Here is a 22,899-nt window from a genome sequence, read left to right as displayed (position 1 = left end):
GCCAAATACTGCACTTGTAACTTTGTTGTATTTTTCTTAAAAAGGCCCCCAAATGATTTAAGCTTCAAACCCCACAGAGCCTAAACCTGTCACTAAGTTACACCTGGAACTTTTCTTGACCTGACAACTTGCTAGTCCTTCTTCAAGATATACTAAGGTATAGCCAAAAGGTGTCCCGGGGGGGAGCTGAAGAAGTCAGGGTTAATGTCCATTCTGAGCAGGCCTCAGGTGCCCAACTGTAGTGTAGCTTCCTCACACCCCCCCTGCAAAGGAAGCTCCCCAAGCCCAAATTTGGATCTCATTTATCTCTGAGTCTTCTATTCCTGGTCCAATGCTCGTCATACCATAAGCTCTCAGTAAATGTTTCTGGAATGGAACCAAAATCCTCATTAATTTGCAGAAACAAACATGTCTTTATCCTTTTAAGTACACTACTTCTTCACCAAGAAATGGTGAAGCAAAGGAGGCAGATAATAAATTATTCAGGAGACAGATAATCAATCCATGATAGTGCATCTATTCCTGAATTCTGATTTCTAGTTATGATGCATTTCATCTAGGAAAGGTTTATATTATACCAAGTATATGCATATATCACACTGTCTGATTTTTGAATATTATTTAATATTCATGGAGCTGAAACTCAGTGCAGGTACATAGCTTGCCCCAGGTCATAAGTGGTGGAATCAGAAAGAGGGCTACTTCTGTCTGCTTACAGAACCTTTCCCTTCCCGCTGTATCAGGCTGCCTTTTAAAAGAAAAGACAAAGGAAAGAAAAGAAAAACAAGTCTTGCTTCCTTTTATTATATTTTTAAAGACCCGACATTTAAGTAGAGTTCACATTTTAATATCTATAATACTCACAAAAATAATTCTAGACAACATTCCCTAAGATTAGAATTCAGAATAAATGAAAGTAAGTTCCATATCAAATTAAAAATATATATAGAATATATCAAAGCTTGAATAATTTAATAAAGTCAAAATTAGACTCTTTCCCTCAAAAAAGAATCCTTTCTACATTTCTATTCAACAGCCTTTTACTGGAGATTTTATTTGATCTAAGCCAACTTGTTAGGATACTGTACAGTCTTTCCATTTTCATCTGTTAAAATAAAGCTTTTTCTTGAGGTAATTTATTTGAAAATCAGGACATCAAAATCATTCCTGATTTCAACTATTCATTCTATCCAAGTATCTCAGATATATATCTCCATCTTCTCACCTTTAATTTGACCTGCTCAATGGTCATGCTCATAAGTATATACACTTATTCCTTACAAGTAAGAAATAAGTATATTCCAAGTAAATATATACACTTACACACTCCTTAGAAGGGTGTGTGTGTGTGTGTGTGTGTGTGTGTGTGTGTTGATGCAGGGAACAAAGGCAGAAGAAAAACTATTAAATTTCCTATAGTCCGTTGACAAGTCCTTGAAACAGAGTGATATTCCTCTAGGAACTCAGCTGTCTCCATATTAATAGTCCATTAAGGACAAGAGGCAATCTTAGCCTGATCCTCAGAATCCTGTATGTTTACTTTAACATATAAAAATTCCTTTGGAGGGGCACCTGGTTGGCTCAGTGGGTTAAGACTCTGCCTTCAGCTTGGGTCATGGTCTCGGTCTGGGGACTCAGCCCTGCCATCAGGCTCTCTTCTCAGCGGGGAGCCTGCTTCCCGGCCACTCTCTCTGCCTGCTGCTCTGCCTACCTGTGATCTGTCAAATAAATAAATAAAATCTTAAAAAAAAAATTTCTTTGGAAACTTCCTCCATCTCTACCCCCCCAAGATACATGTTGGCAATCATCCCATCAATACACATCTGAAGAGTCTCATGACATTTTTTTTCCTAAACAGTAACAAATGCTCTTTTCCTAACAATAGCAGCCCCTTCAGGATCCTATTTTGTTTCCAAAACACCTGGGAGGCTATGCTCTCCCTAACCACCTCCCAACTTGAAAGTATACCATTGGCCGCTCCTCATGAACCCAGGGCAGCTCTTTCTGCCCACACGTCCTGTCCACGTGCTTTAATAAAACCACCATTTTGCCCCAAAGATGTCTCAAGAATTCTTTCTTGGTCCTTGGCTTCAAACCCAAATGTCTTTCCCACAACATGGGTGATGAATAAAAACACAGCCGGTGATACATAGTACACATTTGATAAATCCTCATTTTTATGTATCTCAATTACCCCACATCATACAATTTCCTTAAAAAGAAAAGAATGCATATACTACATTTCATACTTTTATCCAAATGATGTTTAGGATTTCTAGAGCTAAAATGCTGGCGTCTACAGCTTCCTCAGAGGGGCCCCCAGTTGCCCACTGGTCTGCAGGTTAGTGACTATTGCCCCCCAATTTACCTTCATAAGCACTGACTCAACCTGTCTGAAAAAGAGAGAAGAAAAATCTATCCAGTTAGTCCACAAACCAGCTCCCCAGTTCTAACACTTGATCTAACCCAGTTCTATTACCAGATGAAGTCAGATGTGCAAACCCTCACTCTCTGCCTTGCACCCAAGGGACCCTCAGTCCATATTCGCTCCCTTGTTAGGAAGGTCTCATCTCCGGCTTGTGAAACTCTAAAGGTCAACCATCTGTCATTCCCATAATGACCTTCCTTCCTTAATCAGCCCACTGCGATTACTGTGTTGCAATCGTGCATTACTTCTCAGACAGAGGACCCGCCAATGGGTCTTATCCCAGCCTCTCTCCTCCCTCCGGCTCACATCATATTGCAACATCTGCCTCCTCTTAGCCTTGCTTAAAACAAGACACCCACCTGCTCAGAAACCTTGATGAGTCAAGGTCTACAGGACTCAGTTCAGACAAAACCGCCTCTGCAAGCTCGCCACCTCTCCCTCTTCAGCCCTCTCTGTCTCTTCCCTGTCCTCCAAATGAATTTTACCCATTTCCAGCCCAGGCCAGACTCATATTCTTTTTCTCTCCTTTTGGATCCCACAGCATCATTCTCTTCAACTGGCTGAATCTTAGCCAAGATCTAACTCAAATCTCGACTCCAGGAAGTCTGCCTCAGCCACTCCAACTAAAAGAAGGCACTCCTTCTAACTCAGGGGTCTGTAACAATGGGTGAGAGCCAGACCCCAGCCACAGCACGTGTCTGTTGAGTTTTCTAGGGACACTGTCATGTCCTCCGCTTACACTGCGTCAGGCTGCTTAAGTGTAATAACACCAGTAGCCACCTGTAACCCGTAATGCCTGAAATAGTCACTGTCTGTAACTTACCTGAAAAAAGCTGGCGGATTCCTGCTCTACATTCATAAGCGAATGATAGCTAACCTGTTTTTACTAAGTACTATACTGGGCAATGTGTTAAATGCTTTCAGTTGACTATCTCAATGATTATTTCACAACAGCCTTATCAAGTTTGTTATTCGAGTACCCCCATTTAAACATGCAATCTGCCCCTCCCCGATACCCCTCTTCACCACTGTGCTTATACTACCATTCCCAGAACTATGTATGTTTTAAAGCAAATATGTGTTCCATCCACTTGGTAAGTAATTATCCAGTACTATCCAGGATAGTACCTGGCATGAGGTAGGAAGTTAATATGTTAATGAATAAATTGGTTATCAGTTATTTTCCTTGTATGTATTATACATCCCAAATAGATGGCAAGCTAACTTGAAAGGTATGCACCTAATCTTGTATTTTATAATCCTCATAGCACCTAGCAAGATGTTTTTTACATAAGATTGACCCCAAAGTAAATTTCTGGTTAATGTATATATGCCAAAGAAAACACACGTTTTAAGTATCCCATTTGAAAGGAGGATCTCATAACTACAGATCATTCTTGGGTGATTCATTCACAGATAAATACGGCTGCACTGTATGTAGCTACTACTGATTTCTCCAAATAAAGCACTTACCTTTGCATGATCAATACGACTACTTAGTTCTTTGGAGGCAAATCCCCCAAATATGAGACTGTGGATGGCTCCTATCCTTGCACACGCCAGCATGGTATACATCGCCTGTGGGATCATGGGCATGTAGATAACCACGGTGTCACCTTTCTTGACACCATGCTTGACCAAAACACCAGCCAGCTTAGAGACCTAGAACAAAATCATCACATCAGCAGTGTTTTCTGTGTTATTTCACTAATTTTCTAAGTTAAGATACTAACACTAGAAGATGATCTCCATCTTGGTAGTGGTTCAAAAGAAGCCTGAGTAACACATGTTTGAGGATGATGTAAGCTTAGAGAGTAGTAGTAATAAAAGCCACCCGTATTACAATGATTGACTATAAACCAAACTTACTATTATTATGCCATATCAACTCTGTGGCTTAAATTTCCTTAATTATCCATTCAGCAACATAGTTATTGAGCAACTATGATGTACCAGACATTGTGTTTCAAGTCGGGAACACAACAATGAAAAACGGAGATACAGATATGTCCTTGTGGAGCTTTTATTCTAAAGGGGAAATCTGTCCAGTGAACAGAAAAGTAACATAATGGCAAATGTGGGTATATGTTGGTTTAACTGTTGAAAAAGAAGTATGTGTTAGGAAAGAAACCATTATCGAACACTTAAAAGCTAAATCAGACAGATTGTGTTATTATTACTCCTATGTTAGAAACATGGTAACTGAGACTCAGATATAACAAATAGCTAATCTGGGACCAGAGAGAGAGTAAATGATGCAGCCAGGAAACCATCACAAGTCTTTGAACCTCATATTCTTTGTCCTTTCTGCTGCCTGAAGCCAATAATTTTTTTCTTTATAGTTTTTTAATACTAATTATCTTTGCAAACTGATGGCCCTCTATCTTGAGATCAAAGACATAAATTTCTTTCTACTTTTGACCTACGTTTTGGGGACCAAAACAGACTGTATAAAATATGCTTAGACCTAACTGAATAAGAAGTTCAACATCCTTTCATTTAAAAAATGTATATTTTTTTAAATTTTTTTTAAAAGATTTATTTATTTATTTATTTGACAGACAGAGATCTCAAGCAGGCAGAGAGGCAGATAGAGAAAGAGGAGGAAGCAGGCTCCCTGCTGAGCAGAGAGCCCGATGTGGGGCTCGATCCCAGGACCCTTGGATCATGACCTGAGCCGAAGGCAGAGGCTTTAACCCACTGAGCCACCCAGGTGCCCCTAAAAGATGTATATTGAGCACATGTATATGGCAGACATTGTTTTCTGATACATCCGTAAACAAAACAAGAAAAAGATCTCTATCCTCAGAGAGCTTATGTTTCAGCAGACTGAATACTTACAATAATCATAAGTTAATTATGTATTATGTTAAAAGGCAGTCAATACTTTGTGGGGAGTGGGAGTAGAATAAAGTAAAGGGACTGAGAATGTGGGGGATAGGATTCTCAACGAGATGGTGAGGGCAGACCTCACTAAGAAAGTGGCATTTCAGGGGCACCTGGGTGGCTCAGCAGGTTAACTTCTGCCTTTGGCTCAGGTTATGATCTCAGGGTCCTGGGATCAAGCCCCCACTGCATCACATCAGGCTTTCTGCTCAGCAGGGAGCCTACTTCCCTCTCCCCCTCTCTGCCTACTTGGGATCTCTGTAAAATAAATAAATAAAATCTTAAAAAAAAAAAGTGGCATTTCAGCAAGGACATGTACATGTTAAGCATAAGTGGATATCCACGAGTATGCTCTTTCAGGCAGAGAGACCACCAGTACAAAGGTGTGAGGGGGATCATCTGTGATGTGATGGAGTAAAAGCAAGGAGAGCAGGGAGTTGGAACAGAAAGGACAAGGGAGAAAGTGGTCATAGATCAGGTCCAAGAGCTAAAGAAAGGGCCCATACGGGTCCAATGGGCAGTGGGAAGGACTATGGCTTGCCCTGGGGTGTGGCTGTTTGAGATGAAGAACAGAGGAGGCCTGAGACAAGGAAATGGGCCACAGGGCTATTTACAGATCCTTTCATTTCATTCTGCCTCTCCTACTTTTTCAGCAAGTTCAAAGAACTTGGAACCCTGATCATTCTTCCTTTTTCTCTTTATTCACTTCCTCTGTACAGATGGGGAAAGATGTGTGTGTCCAAAGTTAAGGGCTCTGATGAAAGATAGGAAGTCACAAACAACTCTCTTAGTGTTTTGCTTTCCCCGATCTGCACCTGCTAATTTAGTGCTATTTTTTAAGAACTCAAAGCTGCCCAGCCGAAAATTATGAGAAAGATAAACTGAAGCAATATAAATCATTTACTTAAATTCTATGTGGAGGTCAAGACCAAGAAAAACACTGGAAAGTTATATTCAAACCCTCAGGGTGTGATCCCTGTAGAAAGGAGCCAGGCTCTGTGATCATATCGCTGGGTGTCCTGTTGAAGAGTGAGGAGAGACCAATGAGAAGAGTTTGCCCTATTTACAGCTATAACTTCAGCATCTTGAATGGTGTCTATTGTTGAATAAGAATGACCTTCATCCAAGACCAATCTAGCAGTAACTCTATATTCCAGTCTTCATAAGGCTGCTGGAAGATGCCCCAAAACTTTTCTGTCCTCTGAAAGAAATGATATCGATGAATTCAAGAACTTTTTTGGGGGAAAAAAAAAAAAGATTTCAAAATGACCAAATGCAACCCCAAGATGTATTTAAGTGGGAGTCCTGTCACACCTTTAAAAAAAATAGGGAGCCAACATATTAAAATTAGGAGACTTCATATACAAATCTAGATTTCCAGGTTCTCCTGAAAAATTGTAAAGTCTAGCACCACTGGACCTCTGTTGTTGAATGACAGCAATCAATTAAACCTGATGTCAGTGACTAGGCTGAACTCACCATTCCCTGGGACCATTAATCACAGAGCATAAATTCTTCCTTCCATCCTGAGTTTAAAACATATTCTGCTACATCTTGCTTATTTTATGTTTATGCTATAGGAGCATAGTCCTATAACCATAAATGACGTGATATATACTGATAATGAATTTTTTTCCCCACCCATTTCTCGCATTTATATTATCTGCTTGGCTCAGGCATCTGATCTGTGAACCACTTCCTTGTAGACAATTAGTAAATTAGGCTGCACCAGGGCTACAAAGCCACTAGATGGCGTCCCTTTGGCCTTGTTAACCCTGCTTTTTGCCGCCACTCAATGTTTTGATACTGTGCTAACCACATCAGAGCTGCCATGGAAAAAAAGTTTTACATGATCAGAAGAGAAAATTTCTTTTTCAGTAGTGTCCAGGGATAAATTTCACTCCAGGAAAAGTTTACACTGTAAACTGTATATTACATACATATATGAAATTATATATTTATGTCTATATATGTGAATGAAGTTGTATGGGAAAACATTTCTAGTGAGACTTCTAATAAACAGGTATATAAAAAAAGATTAGCTCATAGCAAGACAAATAAATGGACACTGGTTTGATATGAAATATGTGGTAATATTTCATTAAAAAATGTTTCTTACTAACATTATATCTAGAGATAAGCAATACAGGAGCCCTAGAACAGAATACTGAAGTCTTGATTCAGACACAAATAAAATCATTTCGAAAATAAGTGTAGGCAACAGCAAACAAGAAGAGGAAAAAATCTAGAAATCCCAGCCATCTGAGAGTCCATAATCACTCGAAGAAAGTGCTATGAAACTTCAACACAAAGGGCAATTCAATTATTGCTATTTCATGGGTCATCTTGTTTTTACTGACTTCCAGTTGGAAAATTATCAAAGAGAAGGAAATTCGAGGTTATTTTTGTTCATTGTTAATATTCTTATCCTACCATAGATATTTGAATGTAAATTTATAATTTCTATCGCTATCCAAAGAGAAAATAGTTAACATGTATCTTGTATAATCTAGTTTCTCAACCAAAGGAAAAGTTAAGTTGTGTCATTCACATAATCCATATTCATCTTTTATCTTCTCAAGACTGTTTTTTATCAACAATTTAATCACTTTCTATCACTCACACACCACTAAATTGGTTTTCCATCTAATGTCAAGGGTGGTACATGGAATATGAAATCACGGTCAGGCCATGCCTCTGTTAGCAGGAGGGTAACTAAGCCGTGAAGGAAGCCCGAAAAAACAAAATGGTTTTCCATCTAATGTCAAGGATGGTACATCGAATATGAAATCACGGTCAGGCCATGCCTCTATTAGCAGGAGGGTAACTAAGCCGTGAAGGAAGCCCAAAAAAACAAAAACAAAATGAATGTACACATTCATTTAGATACAACACTATTTGCTTCTTCCCAGTAGAGACTATTTGAATGGACCATTTGTTTAATAGCTAATTTAGGGGGCATCTGGGTGGCTCAGTCGTTAAGCATCTGCCTTCGGCCCAGGTCATGCTCCTGGGGTCCTGAGATTGAGCCCCACGTTGGGGTCCCTGCTCAGGGAGGAGTCTGCGTCTCCCTCTCCTTCTCCATCTCCCACTCCCCCTGCTTCTGTTCTCTGTCTCACTCTCTCAAATAAATAAAATCTTAAAAAAAAAAAAAGATCTAATTTAAAGCCATTCAAATGTATAAGTATCCTGTCATTGATTCAACTTATACAGTATGTATATGCATATATCCTGAAGTCAAGTTTACAGATGCAAAATAGGAAGATATAGTCCTTAAAGTAAAGAAATGCAGAGTCCAGGAAAAAGGACATATATAAATAGTAATGACAAAATAAGAAAATGTAACAACAGATATTTATGTTATGTGAAACTGTATACACATAGATTTGATTTTTTTTATAGATTTGGTTTAAATATAACACACACACGTTTCGATACATGCAAAAACTTTAAATTTTAAAATTATAAAAAGAAAACTTACCAGTATAAACAGTAAAAAAAATTTTAATAAATCTTGTATGTATTCATTCTGCAAAATCTTCATTCAAAAGCAGTCCTTAGGTTAGTATAATGTCATGATCAAATGTTTTTGACACAAATATTAAACGTTAGATGAAATTGACCAAAGACTATGTTCTGTGGAGTAAATTAGCACTTGCTTCACAAACAGCCAAATGTCTCCTAAAGAAAAGCATGTTTGTATGAAAGATAGTGCTGGTGTCGAAATTATAGTAAAAAGATAATAATTATAGGCAATTTCAGGGCCATGTCAAAGAAAATTATATGAAAGAGAAAATGAGAGGAAGCATGTTCTCAAGCTGCAATGATGTCCCACCGCACATCCTGGTCGAATCACCCACAGAAAATATAATCAATTTAAAAACCAATTACAGTATCTGAAGAAGCAGTCTTCTTTTCCTAAAATTCTACTTGAAAAATAGAAACCTTCCCATGGTGTTCTATATAAAAACACCTTGAAAGATGGGGAGCAAACAGGGAATTTGCAGGTGGCTCCTCAATGAAAGGTTGAATCAGACTTTTCTAAAACCCAGTAAGGATAGCCAGTGATCCTAGATAAAGACGCAAATGTGGAATAGCTTCCACAAGCACAGAGGGATGCCATCCTTTAACTGTCCGCATGCAAGCAAATGTTGTTACTGCTGAGGAGATTTAAGCTACGATATGCCTATTCATTTCTCTCCTGGACCATTTGTCATCTCCTGGTTTCTAATCTTGCCCACTATAGTTTCTTCTTCAGAGAAACCAAAGTGATGGAGCGTCCCATCATACTTTGAATAAAATATAGTCTTGGGGGTGCCTGGATGGCTCAGTTGGGGGGTCTGCCTTCAGCTTAGGTCGTGATCTCAGGGTCCTGGGATCGAGCCCCATGACAGACTGCCTGCCCAGTGGGGAGCCTGCTTCTCCATCTCCCTGTGCCCCTCCCCACTGTTCATGCTCTCTCTTGTTCTCTCGCTCTCTCTAATAAATAAATAAATAAATAAATAAATAAATTTTTAAAAGATATAGTCCTTACAATGGTGCACAAGGTCCTACAGGATCTGTCTCGTGGACACTCCCCAATTTCATCTTCTTCCTCTTTCTTCTCATTGCTAAACTCTTGGTAGCCCCCTGATGGCCCAAGTTTGCTCTTGTTCTAGAGCCTCTGCCTGACCTGATTTTCACTCAAATGGGCACATGGTTCTCTCCCAGTGTCCATTTGGGTCTGTGTCACTGAGTCATCTCCTTGGTAACAAACAAGTTACAAACATCTCCTTGTTAAGAAAGCAAGTAGTTTTGTCTGACAAACATATCTAAAATGGCAGCCCAAGTCACCTGTAGCATCATATTTTCCTTCATTTATATTGTACAAGTTTTCACTTAAGTTGTATTATCCTTTTATTTGTAATTTATCTCACTAATCAGAATACAATTTTCCTATGAGGAAAGATTATATCATTCACCCTATAGTCTATGATGCCCACAATAGTGCCAAATATTTATCAGGTGTCCCAAAAGTATGTTTGAATAAATACACTGACTCCAGCATCATTCGAGTCCAGAATAATGAATTCAAAACACATCTGTTTTGACATCTTTCTAAACACACATCTTTCTAAAAGGTCAGAGGTCAGCCACCCTGAAAATAAGACAAATCATCTACTAAGAACCTATCAACAGGGGCACCTGGGTGGCTCAGTAGGTTAAGCTTCTGCCTTCGGCTCAGGTCATGATCCCAGGGTCCTGGGATCCAGCCCCACATCAGGCTCTCTGCTCAGCAGGGAGCCTGCTTCCCTTCCTCTCTCTCTGCCTGACTCTCTGCCTACTAGTGATCTCCCTCTGTCAAATAAATAAATAAAAATCTTTATTAAAAAAAAACCTATCAACGAATGATTAAAAAATTAATTAATTAAGTGAATGAAGTATCAAAGCCATGGACCCGAATTTCAGGTTTCCAAGAAAGCCAAGGTAAATGCTTTAAGAAGAGTTTTAGGTGAGGCAGGCTATAAACCTTCATAGTCAGGCAATAAACTAAAACAAGATTCTCACAGCATTAAAAAATAAAAATACCCTGTGGGACCCCTGGGTGGCGCAGTTGACTAAGCATCTGACTCCTGGTTTCCATTCAGGTGGTGATCTCGGGGGTCCTGAGATGAGCTCCCTGTAGGGTTTTGCATTCAGCCAAGAGTCTGCTTCAGATTCCCCCTCCCTCTCCTTCTGCCCCTGCTGCTCATGCTCATTCTCTCTCTCTCTCTCTCTAAAATAAATAAAATAATAAAATTTTTGAAAAATTAAAAAGATAGAAATAAAATAAATAAAAAATGAAAATTCTCCAATGAATTGGGAAAAAAGCACAATGCAGAGCAGACAAGCGATGTTTTTGGAAATAATTATTTCTCTCAGACAAGGATTAGATTTTTCTTTCCTTTTTAATAGATGAGTAACTGTTCTTTTTCATTAATCCATTCAGTAAACAATATGAGCTTATGCTATAAAGTCCTGTATTAGACACCATGTTGATAAATAAATAAATAAATAAATAAAATATTACCCATATCCTCAAGGAATAGTACTCTGGTCAAGAAATACACTAATAAGTAGTATAAAAGCAATTATAAGTAGTATAATAAGTAGTATAAAAAGTAAAAAAAAGTAGTATATGAGTAGTATAAAAAGTATATATAAAAATAAACTTATGTATGGAGAAAGTGTCCTGGACTTCAAATCATGGAGAAATAGCTTCTGGCATAAAGGGAAGTAAAAAGAAGTGAGTTTACACTTCAAACAATCTCGAAAAATCTGGCTGAAAAAATTCAAGGGGATTGGTTGTCTTGTTGTTATTTTGAGTTTATGCTTAGACATTTTTATTGTGAATGCATGACTCTAAACATGGGGAAAAGGAAGCTAACAAATATTAAATGTTGCTTTCTTGTTTAATCTATTCCTTCCTACAGTATCTATTAAATTGGTTTAATACTTGTTTTCTTTACATGTATTCTCAGAATCTAATCTAATTTACAATTTATTCAGTTGAGAAGTTAGTCAAAACAGAGTTTTAGCTATAATTTTGGTAAAAATTTAAATCAGTAGTTGGTGCCTACTCATCTATAATTTCAAATGAAATACAAATATGTCTGTCTGCTAAAATATATTTTACAATATAGCATTATACAAAATAGTTCCCCAAAATAATAAGGCTTATGGGGAAATAAGTAAAAATACTATGACAGCATCATGTTTCAATGATCAGTTACGGCTTTAAACAGTGGGACTCAATGCTTCCTGTTCTATGATATTCTGCTGCAGGGCATTCACTTCCAAATTTCCTTGCAAAGAAGGACTAGTCAAAATAGCAGTGTAGATTACGTAGCAATATCATTAATAATTTTTTTTAAAACAGAAGAATACCTTCTTAGCTTTAAATTCTCAAAAACCACTTAACTCATCACTCATGCACTAAAGGATCTTCATTTTTTTTTTTTCTTATGGTTTTCAGATTTGGATAAGGTGTTCTCTTTAAATTGTGAGAAAGGCACTTCTCCACCTGCTAACAAGGCAACAATCCAATAGGAAAATGAATGGGCAAAAGATATGAATGGGCACTTTAAAAAAGTGGAACAAATGGCCAAGAAACACAGGAAAAAGGAGCTCAAGTTCAGTAGTTACTAGGAAAAAGCAAATTAAAACCATAATGCAGTATCACCACACATTCACCAGAAAGGTCCAAATTTAAAAAAAAAAAAAAAAAAAAAGACTTGAGATTCTCAGGGCACCTGGGTGGCTCACTTGGTTAAATGGCTGCCTTCCACTCAAGTCATGATCCCAGAGTTCTGGGATCAAGCCTCAGGGCAGGCCCCCTGCTCAGCGGGAAGCCTGCTTCTCCCTCTCCCTCTGCTGCTCCCCCTGCTCGTGTGCTTTCTCTCTCTTATTCTCTGTCAAATAAATAAATAAAATTAAAATTAAAAAAGACTTGGGATTCTCAATACCAACTGTTGATAACTGGCATTCTCATACACCGCAACTGGGAATGTAAACTGGTACAACCAGTTTGGAAAACTGTTACGTGAAAGAATCTCAGACACAAAAAGTTGAAAAGAAAAGCCAGACGCAAATGAGAACACTCTACTACTCAATTTATACAAAGTTCACAGACAAGTAAATGCCATCAGGGATGGTGTGTAAGGATCTAAATAATAATTCCCTAAAGGCTGAATGAGAAATGACAAAAATGAAGCAATAACGCATGCTTCCGGGGGCTGGGGATAGTCTGTCTCCTGATCTGGTTATGTGGGCGTGTTCTGTTTGTGAAAAATCTAACAAGCATTCCATCAGGCTCTCTGTACTAACCTGAATGTATATGACATTTCATTCTAAGTTTAAAAAATGGCATGCTAGGAAAAAAACCTACACAAAGCACTGTAAATTCAATCTCATACCAGCGTCGTTCACCTACTCACCGAGCATGGAGAAGGTAATTCCCCCTTTAGAGATAATACCTTGTAGCAGAGCTGACTGTCATACAACTCAAGTTTTCATTGCCTATTTAAGAAGTTTAAAGAAAACGAAGCATATGCACGCTTATATCCCTTCACCTCGACAATGCAATGACAGGCAGGGCTGAATTTCTGCATGTTGTGGTTTTTACATTTTAGGTTCTTGCTTAAGAAAATGCTTATGATGTGACAGACAAAGAAATATCAGATTATCTTACCCTGACAAGAGTTCTGAAAAGATGGAATTCAGACTTTGAAAAGAGCATCCTAAAGGGCAGAATTGGAGGAAAGACTTCTCATGGGACATGGCCTTTGACTTCAGAGTAATTTTCTCCTCCAAATTATTCAACCTTCATAATTACAACTACCAGCATAATTATATTTCAAATAATTACCTTCAGTGGAGATAACAGACATTTTCAGTTTGAATTAAATCAGGAAAATTTAGCACACACTGGATGTCATCAGTTTTCCATATATTCATGAAAATTTCTCAAATGCTTTATAGAGCTCACATTTTTATTTTTCAAATAAATAAATAAAAATTCACAATGGAGCATTTGCCTTTGGCTCAGGGTCATGACCTCAGGGTCCCAGGATCAAGCCCCACATTGGGTTCCATGCTCAGTGGGGAGTCTGCTTCTTCCTCTTCCCCCTGCTCATGCTCCCTCTTGTGTTATCTCTGTCTCTCTCTCTCAAATAAATAAATAAAATCTTAAAAAAAAAATTTAAAAATTTAAAAAAAAATTTTTTTTTTTTTGACAGAGCACTAGTAGGTAGAGAGGCAGGCAGAGAGAGAGGAAGGGAAGCAGGCTCCCCACCAAAGCAGAGAGCCCAATGTGTGACTAGATCCCAGGACCCCGGGATCATGACCTGAGCCAAAAGGCAGTGGATTAACCCATTGAGCCACCCAGGTACCCTAAATTTAAAAATTTTTAAAAATCACAACTGTTTGAATACCAAGGAAAGCAAACTTTGGAGGTACACTCAAAATGAAATTGGAGAAAATAAATTCAAAGTAAGAATTTCTAAAAACAATGAACAGTGTATATAATATATACATCCAAATACAAACATAAACTCACACACTAGCCTTTATTTCACTGCTAGAACCACTAACTTGTAAAGAACTACCAAGAAGAGAACACACACACTTGTCCTGGGATACAGATCTGCGTTGCAAGTGTGGAAGATTCATGGAGAAAATATTCATCTTGAACTTCCAAGCCAACTGTAAATAAGTTACAATTCTTCGCGGGTAGTAAGAGGTCAGAATTTACTTAGAAAGAAACTCATGTTATATTACTGATATAATTCAAAGATAAGATGTCCCCACACTGAAGGAACTTAGAGTCATTTAGAAATTTTAAATCAGGGACGCCTGGGTGGCTCGGTTGGTTGGGCGGCTGCCTTCGGCTCAGGTCGTGGTCCCAGCGTCCTGGGATCGAGTCCCACATCGGGCTCCATGCCCCGCAGGGAGCCTGCCTCTCCCTCTGACTCTGCCTGCCTCTCTGCCTGTGCGCTCACTCTCTCTCTCTCTCTCTCTCTCTCTCTCTGACAAATAAATAAATAAAATCTTTAAAAAAAAAAAGAAAGAAATTTTAAATCATATTTCCTTCATGCATTCCTTCATCATTCAATACATGCTCACTAGGCACCAGTCCCCACTCTGTGAACAGAACAAAAGCCCCTTCCCTCAAGGAAAGTACATCCTAGAAGAGAGAACAACACAAAAGAAGTTAGCTAAGTAAAAGAAAAACAATGGTACTGAGTAATAAATGGCAAAATTGAAAAGAAAGCAGAAAAGGGAGGTCTCAAGTGGTGTGGATGTGGGAGCATTTTTATTTACTATGGCTAGGGAAAATCTCATCCAGCTCCCATGGAAAATAACATCCAGCTACCATGAACCATAAGATACCTGGAGGAAACACTATCTCAAGCAGAAGGCAGCTAAGTACAAAGGCTTTAAGTTAGGAGTGGAGTGAGCTGAAAGTTATATGCAGGAGGCAGTGGTCTGGGGTGTACAGCGCATGGGGCTGGGGTGTGCGGTTCATGGGTCTGGGGTCCATGATGCATTGGGGCTGGGTGTGCAGTGTGTGGGACCGGGATGTGCAGTGTAGTGGGGCCAGGCTATGCAGTGCAGTGGGGCCAGGATATACAGTGCATGGGGCCGGGGTGCACGGTGCAGTGGGGCTAGGTGTGCAGTGTGTGGGACCAGGGTATACAGTGCACTGTGACCAGGGTATACAGTGCAGTGGGGCTTGGGTATACAGAGCATGGGGCCAGGGTGCATGGTGCAGTGGGGCTGGGTGTGCAGTGTCTGGGACTGGGATGTGCGGTGCAGTGGGGTCAAGCTATGCAGTGCAGTGGGGCCGGGGTGTACAGTGCATGGGGCTGGGGTGCGGTGCATGGGCCCGGGGAATGCAGTGCGGTGGAGCCAGGGTGCGTGGTGCAGCGGGGCTGGGAGTAAGTCGCAGGAGGTGATGACACAGAACCACAGGTCACAGGGAGGAGTGGCTTTTGTTTTTTTTCCGTGCTGTCAAGACAAAGTACCAATCTGTCGAGTAGTCCTGAGAGCTCTCGGAGTCTGGTTCACTGGAGCCCTATCTCCCTCACTGCTCGTGCTTGTACTTTATGCCAAAACCACCGCGGGGGCACTAGGTTCTCCCTTCCCTGAATATCTCTGTATGTGTGATTCCTTCTGTCGGCAGGACTCTCCTTCCTACGATTTCCCTTCCCACTTCTGGTGGTTTGGGCTAATTTTAAGCATTGGCTCTTCCAGAAAGCCTTTCTGTGCTTATTAACAGTTGGCTGAGCTGCATGTCTTCCCATGTGTTTCTACAGATCATAACACTGCCCTCTAACATGACCTTTATTACATTTACATAGGGTTCTTAGCTCCTTAAAATTAGGAAATGGGTGCACTTCCCTTGTACCCCTTGTTCCCAACAGGGTCTGGCATACAAAACAAACATGTGTTCAATGAACGAACAATGGATCTTGAACCAGGCTCAAATCTCTCTCCAAAAAATCTTAATAAAGGACTGTATAAATTATCAGATCTACATAACAGGTGACAGTTTTGGAAAAACTCTACTTCTGAGTCATTCTGTAAAATCTTCAGATCCTTCATGTCACTGAAACAATTTAGCCTAAAATGGGTCTGTTCCCTAATTAAATAAGAAATGCTAACTAACTTAATAAAGTTTTACTTCGCCAGAAACTCCCAGTACAAATGAGACAGGGGAGATTAAAAGAAGCCACTTCTCATTGTTTGTTCTCAATGGCATTACCATTAAATCTTTCTTTCTCTGCCTTCTCTACTTAATAAAGTAAAGGCCACAGGGAACCGGGAGCAGGTAATCAAAGCCAAGCACAATGCCTCCCTCTTTCCTAACACTTCTTCCTTTAGTACTTTAGAGAAGAAAAGCCTGGGGAATCAGAAGCTGCCAGCAGGTGAGAGAAACAGGCCTTTTAAGTACTTTGATGTCAGGCTAAACCGAAACCAATGAACCAGTACAAACCTCAAAAGGGTCTAAGAGTCTAGACTCAATATTAGAAAATCAAGATGACTTAGCAGAAATGCTTCTAAGCAAAATGTGTGTGCATTTATCATAACGCTTATGCAGTTGATTTAAAAAAACAACAGGAAATTATTTAACTCTCCTTAGTTTATGTTTCTCTAAAGCCTTCTCTTTGGCTCTGATGGTTATGTATCAAATTCAATATTGGTGTAGATAATATTCAGAAATATATAAGGAAAGTTCCTAATCCGTATGCTACTTAAGATTTGCCTGTGTCTTAGGCCTTAATATTAATAAAATGAACCTGTGACAATATGCCCAAATCAGAGGAGTAAATTTTTAATCATAGATAAACCCTCATCTAAAAGCCAAAAATGCAAACCTAAAATAAAACACAGGGTCCAGCAGGTTATTGGGAGACTTATATGATCTCCTATAATAAAACGTGGCCTCAGATGACTAACAGAGTCATTTGCTAATGGAGTTCTCTCTCCTCAGGCCCAGTATGAGCTCTGTTCCTGTATAATTCATTCTGAAAACAGAGTTCACACATACAGACTAATTCAAAGTACCCAAAGTATAAATGTGTCATTATTTTGTTTTGTTCTGTCTTGGGCTGCCTTGAACTCCCTTCTTACTGGATTGGAATTCCTCCAGTATGAGTCCTGAGGGAGCGAGGGCCCCAATTCCTACTATGAAATCAAAAGTAAAGAAAGAGAAGGAAGAGGAGGAAGAAATGCCGTATACTTTAGGCACGTGACCTAAAATTGGCCAACTAAGTATGCCTACTATGTCCGTCTAGGAGGTTACCTCAAGTCGGCAAGTCTAGCTACCAGACAATGTGTGGTTTCTCCTTAAACGTTTACCTCTGCCCCTTCTCCCTTGGGGTGTGTCATTTTTCTGAACCTGGTACTTTAGTCTTCCCTTTTCATGAATTCCTCTTATGTTTTAGTCAGCTGCAGCTGGCATTCACCGATAGAACCAGGCTGAGACCCAGCGTGAGCAAAACTGGATTAAATTTCTCTCTTGATTGTTTGCAACAACTCAGGATTGTCCCCGTTGTCTTTTTTGGAAGTCTCTTAGAAGTCTAAACAGGAACACTGTTGATGCAAAAGGATATAATTTCTGGGAGTCAAGGAAACTTGATCAAATTTTCTAAAAACCAAGTAGAAACCCTCTCTCTGGCTGCCTCTCTGTCTACTTGTGATTTCTCTCTGTCAAATAAATAAATAAAATCTTTAAAAAATAAATAAATAAAATAAAAGCAAATGCTTCCAAACCGCCTCTGCTACACAAGTAGTTCTCAACCAGTAACAACTTGCCACCCAGGACACATTCAGCAATGCCTGGAGACATTTTTGGTCATTTCACAACTGCAGGAGGTGCGCTACTGCCTTTCATAGGTAAAGACCAAGAATGCTACCAAACATCTACACTGCATATAACAGCACTCTTAACAGGATTCTCTGGCTTAAAATGTCCATAATGTCGGGGCACGTGGGTGGCTCAGTTGGTTCAGTATCCAGCTCTTGATTTTGGCTCAGGTCATGATTTCAGGGTCATGAGATCAAGCCCCATGTTGGACTCCCTGCTCAGCAGGGATTCTGCTTCTCTCCCTCTCTCTCTCTCCTTCTCCATTGCCTCTCCCCACTCATACTCTCTAAAATCAATTAATTACAATAATAAATAAATAAAATCTCAAGAGCATCAAAGCAGAAACCCTTCCCTATACTTTTATCTCCCTTAAATCATATGTAAACAAATGCCCCCACAGAGCCAGAATACATGTTGCCCAGTCCACAATCCCCAAACACTTTTATAATTACTTCTGAAACCTCATTTCTACCCTAATGCTAAAAAAAAAAAAAAAATCTGATAATTCATCTGTCAATATTGTGACTCACCCAAAAACTACACAGATGGGAAAGAACAAACAAACAAGAAAAAAAGAGCAAATTAAGGAAACGCACAGTGTGTGGAAAGACCTGTTAAGGGCAAGGAGTGCCAGAGGGCATGACCAGACAACCAAGGTGAATCGGTTGTGTGCTTGGCCCAGAAGGTCTGGAAATGAACCTTCGGGAAATGCTTCATTCCAAATGGCTTCTACATCCCGGGGGGGGGGGGGGTGCAGATTTTACTCTCTAATAGCAATTTTTAAGGAAAAGGTTTTTAACTGGTTTTTTCTTAAAGAGAAAACTCTGGTGTGTCATGTCAGGTGGTGATCTAATAGGAGGGGAGGCTGGTAGTGGGGAAGTCGAGATGCTGCTTCACTAGGAGGGAAGCGGAAAAGGAGCTGGACTGACATGATGGCAACGGAGATGGAAGCAAAAGCCAGGAGAGGACTTACACATATCCTTAGAGGCTTGCTAAGTTCTCCCTGTAAAATGAGTCTCTTCCAGTTCTACTGTAACATGTAAAATAAGGGAATAAAAACTGTCTATGAGTTAGCACACCTCTAGTTTTCCCAATGCACCTAAAAGGAAACCATAGTAGTGTACGTCAATGAATTAAGCGAAGTAAAGTTACATGATGTGGATGTAGGTTCAGCAATTTCTATATGATTTCCAAGTAACATACACAGAACATTTACGATAGTACCTGCTCCAGAACCTCTTTGTAGGTAATAGTTGCTTTAGTATTTGTCACAGGACTGTCGTAGATGATAGCAATCTTATCTCCTTGACCGTTTTCAATATGACGATCAATGGCATTGTAACAAATGTTAAGCATTCCTTCCACGAACCTGAAAAATTGGAAGGTAAGTGTTAGTAACTCTTTTCCAAAATATATTGTTGCCTAACTAGTTTGTGTATTTCTAGACTGGCATCACTGCCCTTAAAATAGTGTTTCCCCATGCACGCTAAGCAGATAATGATGCGTACAAAGTAGATATTTAAGATGGTACAGAAGGGACATCTTTTTTTTTAAGATCTTATTTATTTACTTGAAAGAGAAAGTGCAAATGCATGAGTTGGGGGAGGGGTAGAGGGAGAAGCAGACTCCATGCCGAGCAGGGACCTAGACATGGAGCTGGAGCCTAGGACCCTGGGATCATGACCTGAGCCGAAGGCAGCCCCTTAACCGACTGAGCCATCCACGCATCCCCAGAAAGGACACCTTTATTTTAATAAATATGTATTTGTTTTGATGTGCACTAAAATATATATATATATATATATATATATATATATATACCTCACACTTCAAGGGGTAACTTTGTGGGTTTTATTGTTAGGAAGAAACTAAGTATAGAGCACCAAAACAATCTAGGTTACACAGATGAAATGAATTGTATATAGGCCAAGCAAACATCAGGCTGAGAGGACAAATCATAGATGTGTGACTGAGTTTGGGTATCTGCTATAAAAAGACAAACTTACTGGAAAATTCAATTCTTCTTTAAAAGATATATATAGATACAGATATAGATATATAGATTTTTTTTTTTTTTTTTTTTGCTTCAGTGAAGTGTGATGTCTCTGGTTGCACAGAGAACAGATAAGCTCTGTTCTGCATCTTTGAGATATTTCATAATTTGAATAAAGAAGGAACGTACACATGAAATTTCAATTAATTTTTTGGAAGACCTTTGCAATTTAGTGCTTTTCATCTCCTAATTGTTCACTAGCCTCCCAGTGAAAATATGGACACCAAAAGACAGAGATACTTTTTAAGGAACTATATCTCATTTTTCCAAAAGAAAAGGCTTTGTATTTGCTACTTATTTACGAGGAGGGGATTAGAATAAAGTATTCAAATGGACCAGTGGTCTAGTTGTCCCAATGTCAGACTAGCAAATATTTTAACAATGCATAATAACAGGAAAGAAAAAAAAAAAAAAACATTGCCGCAAGAAGAAAAAGCCTTGTCAAGTAGCCGAGGCTCACCTCAGGTCTTTGCTCAAAAAGCCCCGTGTGAAATGAGGCAGTGGATTAAAAGCAGCTATAGATTTGGTGGCAGCATGAAAAAATTACACATACAGAACTCAGCAGGACGAGGCATCATTTAATCGGGGTCAAATGACCCTACACACTGCAATAATCAGAATATGGCGACCTGACAGCATAGCACAAAAAGTAATTAATGTAAGGATTCTCAATCGCCAAGTGTGATAGATTCAGTGTTTGTTCAAAAATATTGTCTCTTGCCCTTGACCCCACCTCTGTGAGCAGAGACGACTTCCCTGGCCGTGGGCTCCTCCATGCTCTCCGGAATCAGCAGACGATTCAGGCAGAGGCCTGAACTGAACACACTTGTACAGCTGGTTTGACTCTCTTTTGCCTCCTCACCCCCTGGAAGAGCCTCCTGATGCTACAGCTGCCTCCTCGGCCTCCTCCCCAAGAAGGTACTGGCAGGTGGGAGTAGAGCCCAACAGAAGCGGGGAACCCAACCCAGTCAGATCCAGGTCTTGGAGCCACGTTTCCAGTCATGCCCATCCTGGGTCATCTGACCCCGTGACAACCTCGAGATACCTGGAAATAACCGCTGAATGTGTTGGGATTTGGACATTTTTGGGGATACTGGATAGGCAGTGTAATTGTGGCCATAATTAGCAAATATGCCAAGAAAAAACGGTAGTTTGCTCAGCATTTTGTGGCAGAAATAAGGAAAGATGTTTTATAGGATTTTCTCACAAAAATATTTATTTCTATTTTTTTGGTTTTCTTTCTGTTTCTGAGACAGAATATTAGAGTATTGGCTTGCTGGAATACTTGTCAATGTTGTCATTGCTCTTTCTTTCTCTCTATGACTTCCACTCTACCACACTTTGTGCCCAATAATTAATTCCACTCATGACCGTGCACAAAAAAGGGGCCCCCTCAATACTGAAGAACATGAGGAATTCACTTTATCATCTGCTGACTGTTCTTCCACCTCTTGACTTATTTCTTCCCAATACCTTTCATGGAATCTTCTTCCTCTGTCAAATCTTTGACCAAGATTCCTAAGGTTCCATATCCATCCCCTGGCTCACTCTGCATACACTCTCCGGGTAATCTTTACACTCATATGGCTCCAACTTCCACATTTGGCTCCAGCCCTGACCTCCTTTCTGACTTCTGGACCCTTATAGCCAACAGTCTGCTGGACATGGAAGGGTTTCAGAACGAGCGTCCCCAAAACATGCTATTTTGATGTGTGGCTTATTTTGGGCAAAAGACAATCAAGGCCCAAAAGACTCGGGAAGACCTTTAAACTGTGCCCTCCCCCCGAGCCCCCACTACTTCACTGCTTCTAAGAATTTAGTTAGATGGCCTGGTCCAGGAAAAGATCTATCACCAAAGGTAACTACAAAGAGTATGGGCCAGGCATGGTAGGCTTGCGGGGAGAACTTGGCAGGATTTATTTGTTCAAATTCCCGGTCTCATGGTCTCTGCAAACAAACATTTGCTCTTTCCATCTTCCTGTGAATTGTCTTCCTTCCCTTTGAAGCTCTAGGCCCTTACCTGCTTCACCTTAGCTCACGATGGCATATAAGCCTGAACACTCTGTCCTCAAATCTCTCACATCTGTATGAGGCTCCCATACATTCACAAGTAGTTTTTTTTTCCTATTAATTTCATATTACGTCAATTTAAGTAACATATCAGCCAAAAGAACCTAGAAGGATAGAGTAAAACATTTTCTCACCCAGACAACATCTCTATTTGGAAAGAATAACATGTCCAAAACCATAGTCATTTTCACCCCACCTCAACCCACTGCCCCATCCCAAGTTCAAACCCTCCCCTTCCCCTGTTTTCCATATTTCAAGGAACAACCTTATACCCAGGGACCTGAATTAGAAACCCCAGAGTCAGTCTACGGCCATACCACCCTGAACGCGCCTGATCTCGTCTGATCTCGGAAGCTAAGCAGGGTCGGGCCTGGTTAGTACTTGGATGGGAGAAACCCCCGAGTCAGATTTGATCCCTCATTCTCCACATTCAGTTGGCCATATGGAAGATCACATTCCTCTCCCTAAACATTCAGTTCTCTCAGTGATAACCTGGGCTAGAATTACTGCCTCCTACTTAATCTCCCTGCCTCAGGCTTCAACCCATCCTCTCAAGTCACCTTTCTATGCTAC

The 22,899-nt window shown here is 39.9% G+C and overlaps 1 protein-coding gene across 2 annotated transcripts in view; it reads right to left on the bottom strand.

Moving 5' to 3' along the window:
* Positions 1-22,899, bottom strand: part of ACSS3 (acyl-CoA synthetase short chain family member 3) — a 160,888-nt gene that overhangs the window by 106,790 nt on the left and 31,199 nt on the right. For both annotated transcript variants that reach the window (XM_059186442.1, XM_059186443.1), the window contains exons 2-3: positions 19,428-19,572; positions 3,902-4,090 (exon numbers count right to left, since the gene is read on the bottom strand). In XM_059186442.1, coding sequence (XP_059042425.1) covers positions 3,902-4,090; positions 19,428-19,572 — 334 coding nt within the window. The remainder of the gene's footprint in view (positions 1-3,901; positions 4,091-19,427; positions 19,573-22,899) is intronic.

This window comes from Mustela lutreola, chromosome 8 (assembly GCF_030435805.1).
Source record: "Mustela lutreola isolate mMusLut2 chromosome 8, mMusLut2.pri, whole genome shotgun sequence".
Taxonomy (NCBI): domain Eukaryota; kingdom Metazoa; phylum Chordata; class Mammalia; order Carnivora; family Mustelidae; genus Mustela; species Mustela lutreola.
The sequence above is the reverse complement of the archived record's forward strand: the minus strand, read 5'-3'. Positions and strand labels throughout refer to the sequence as shown.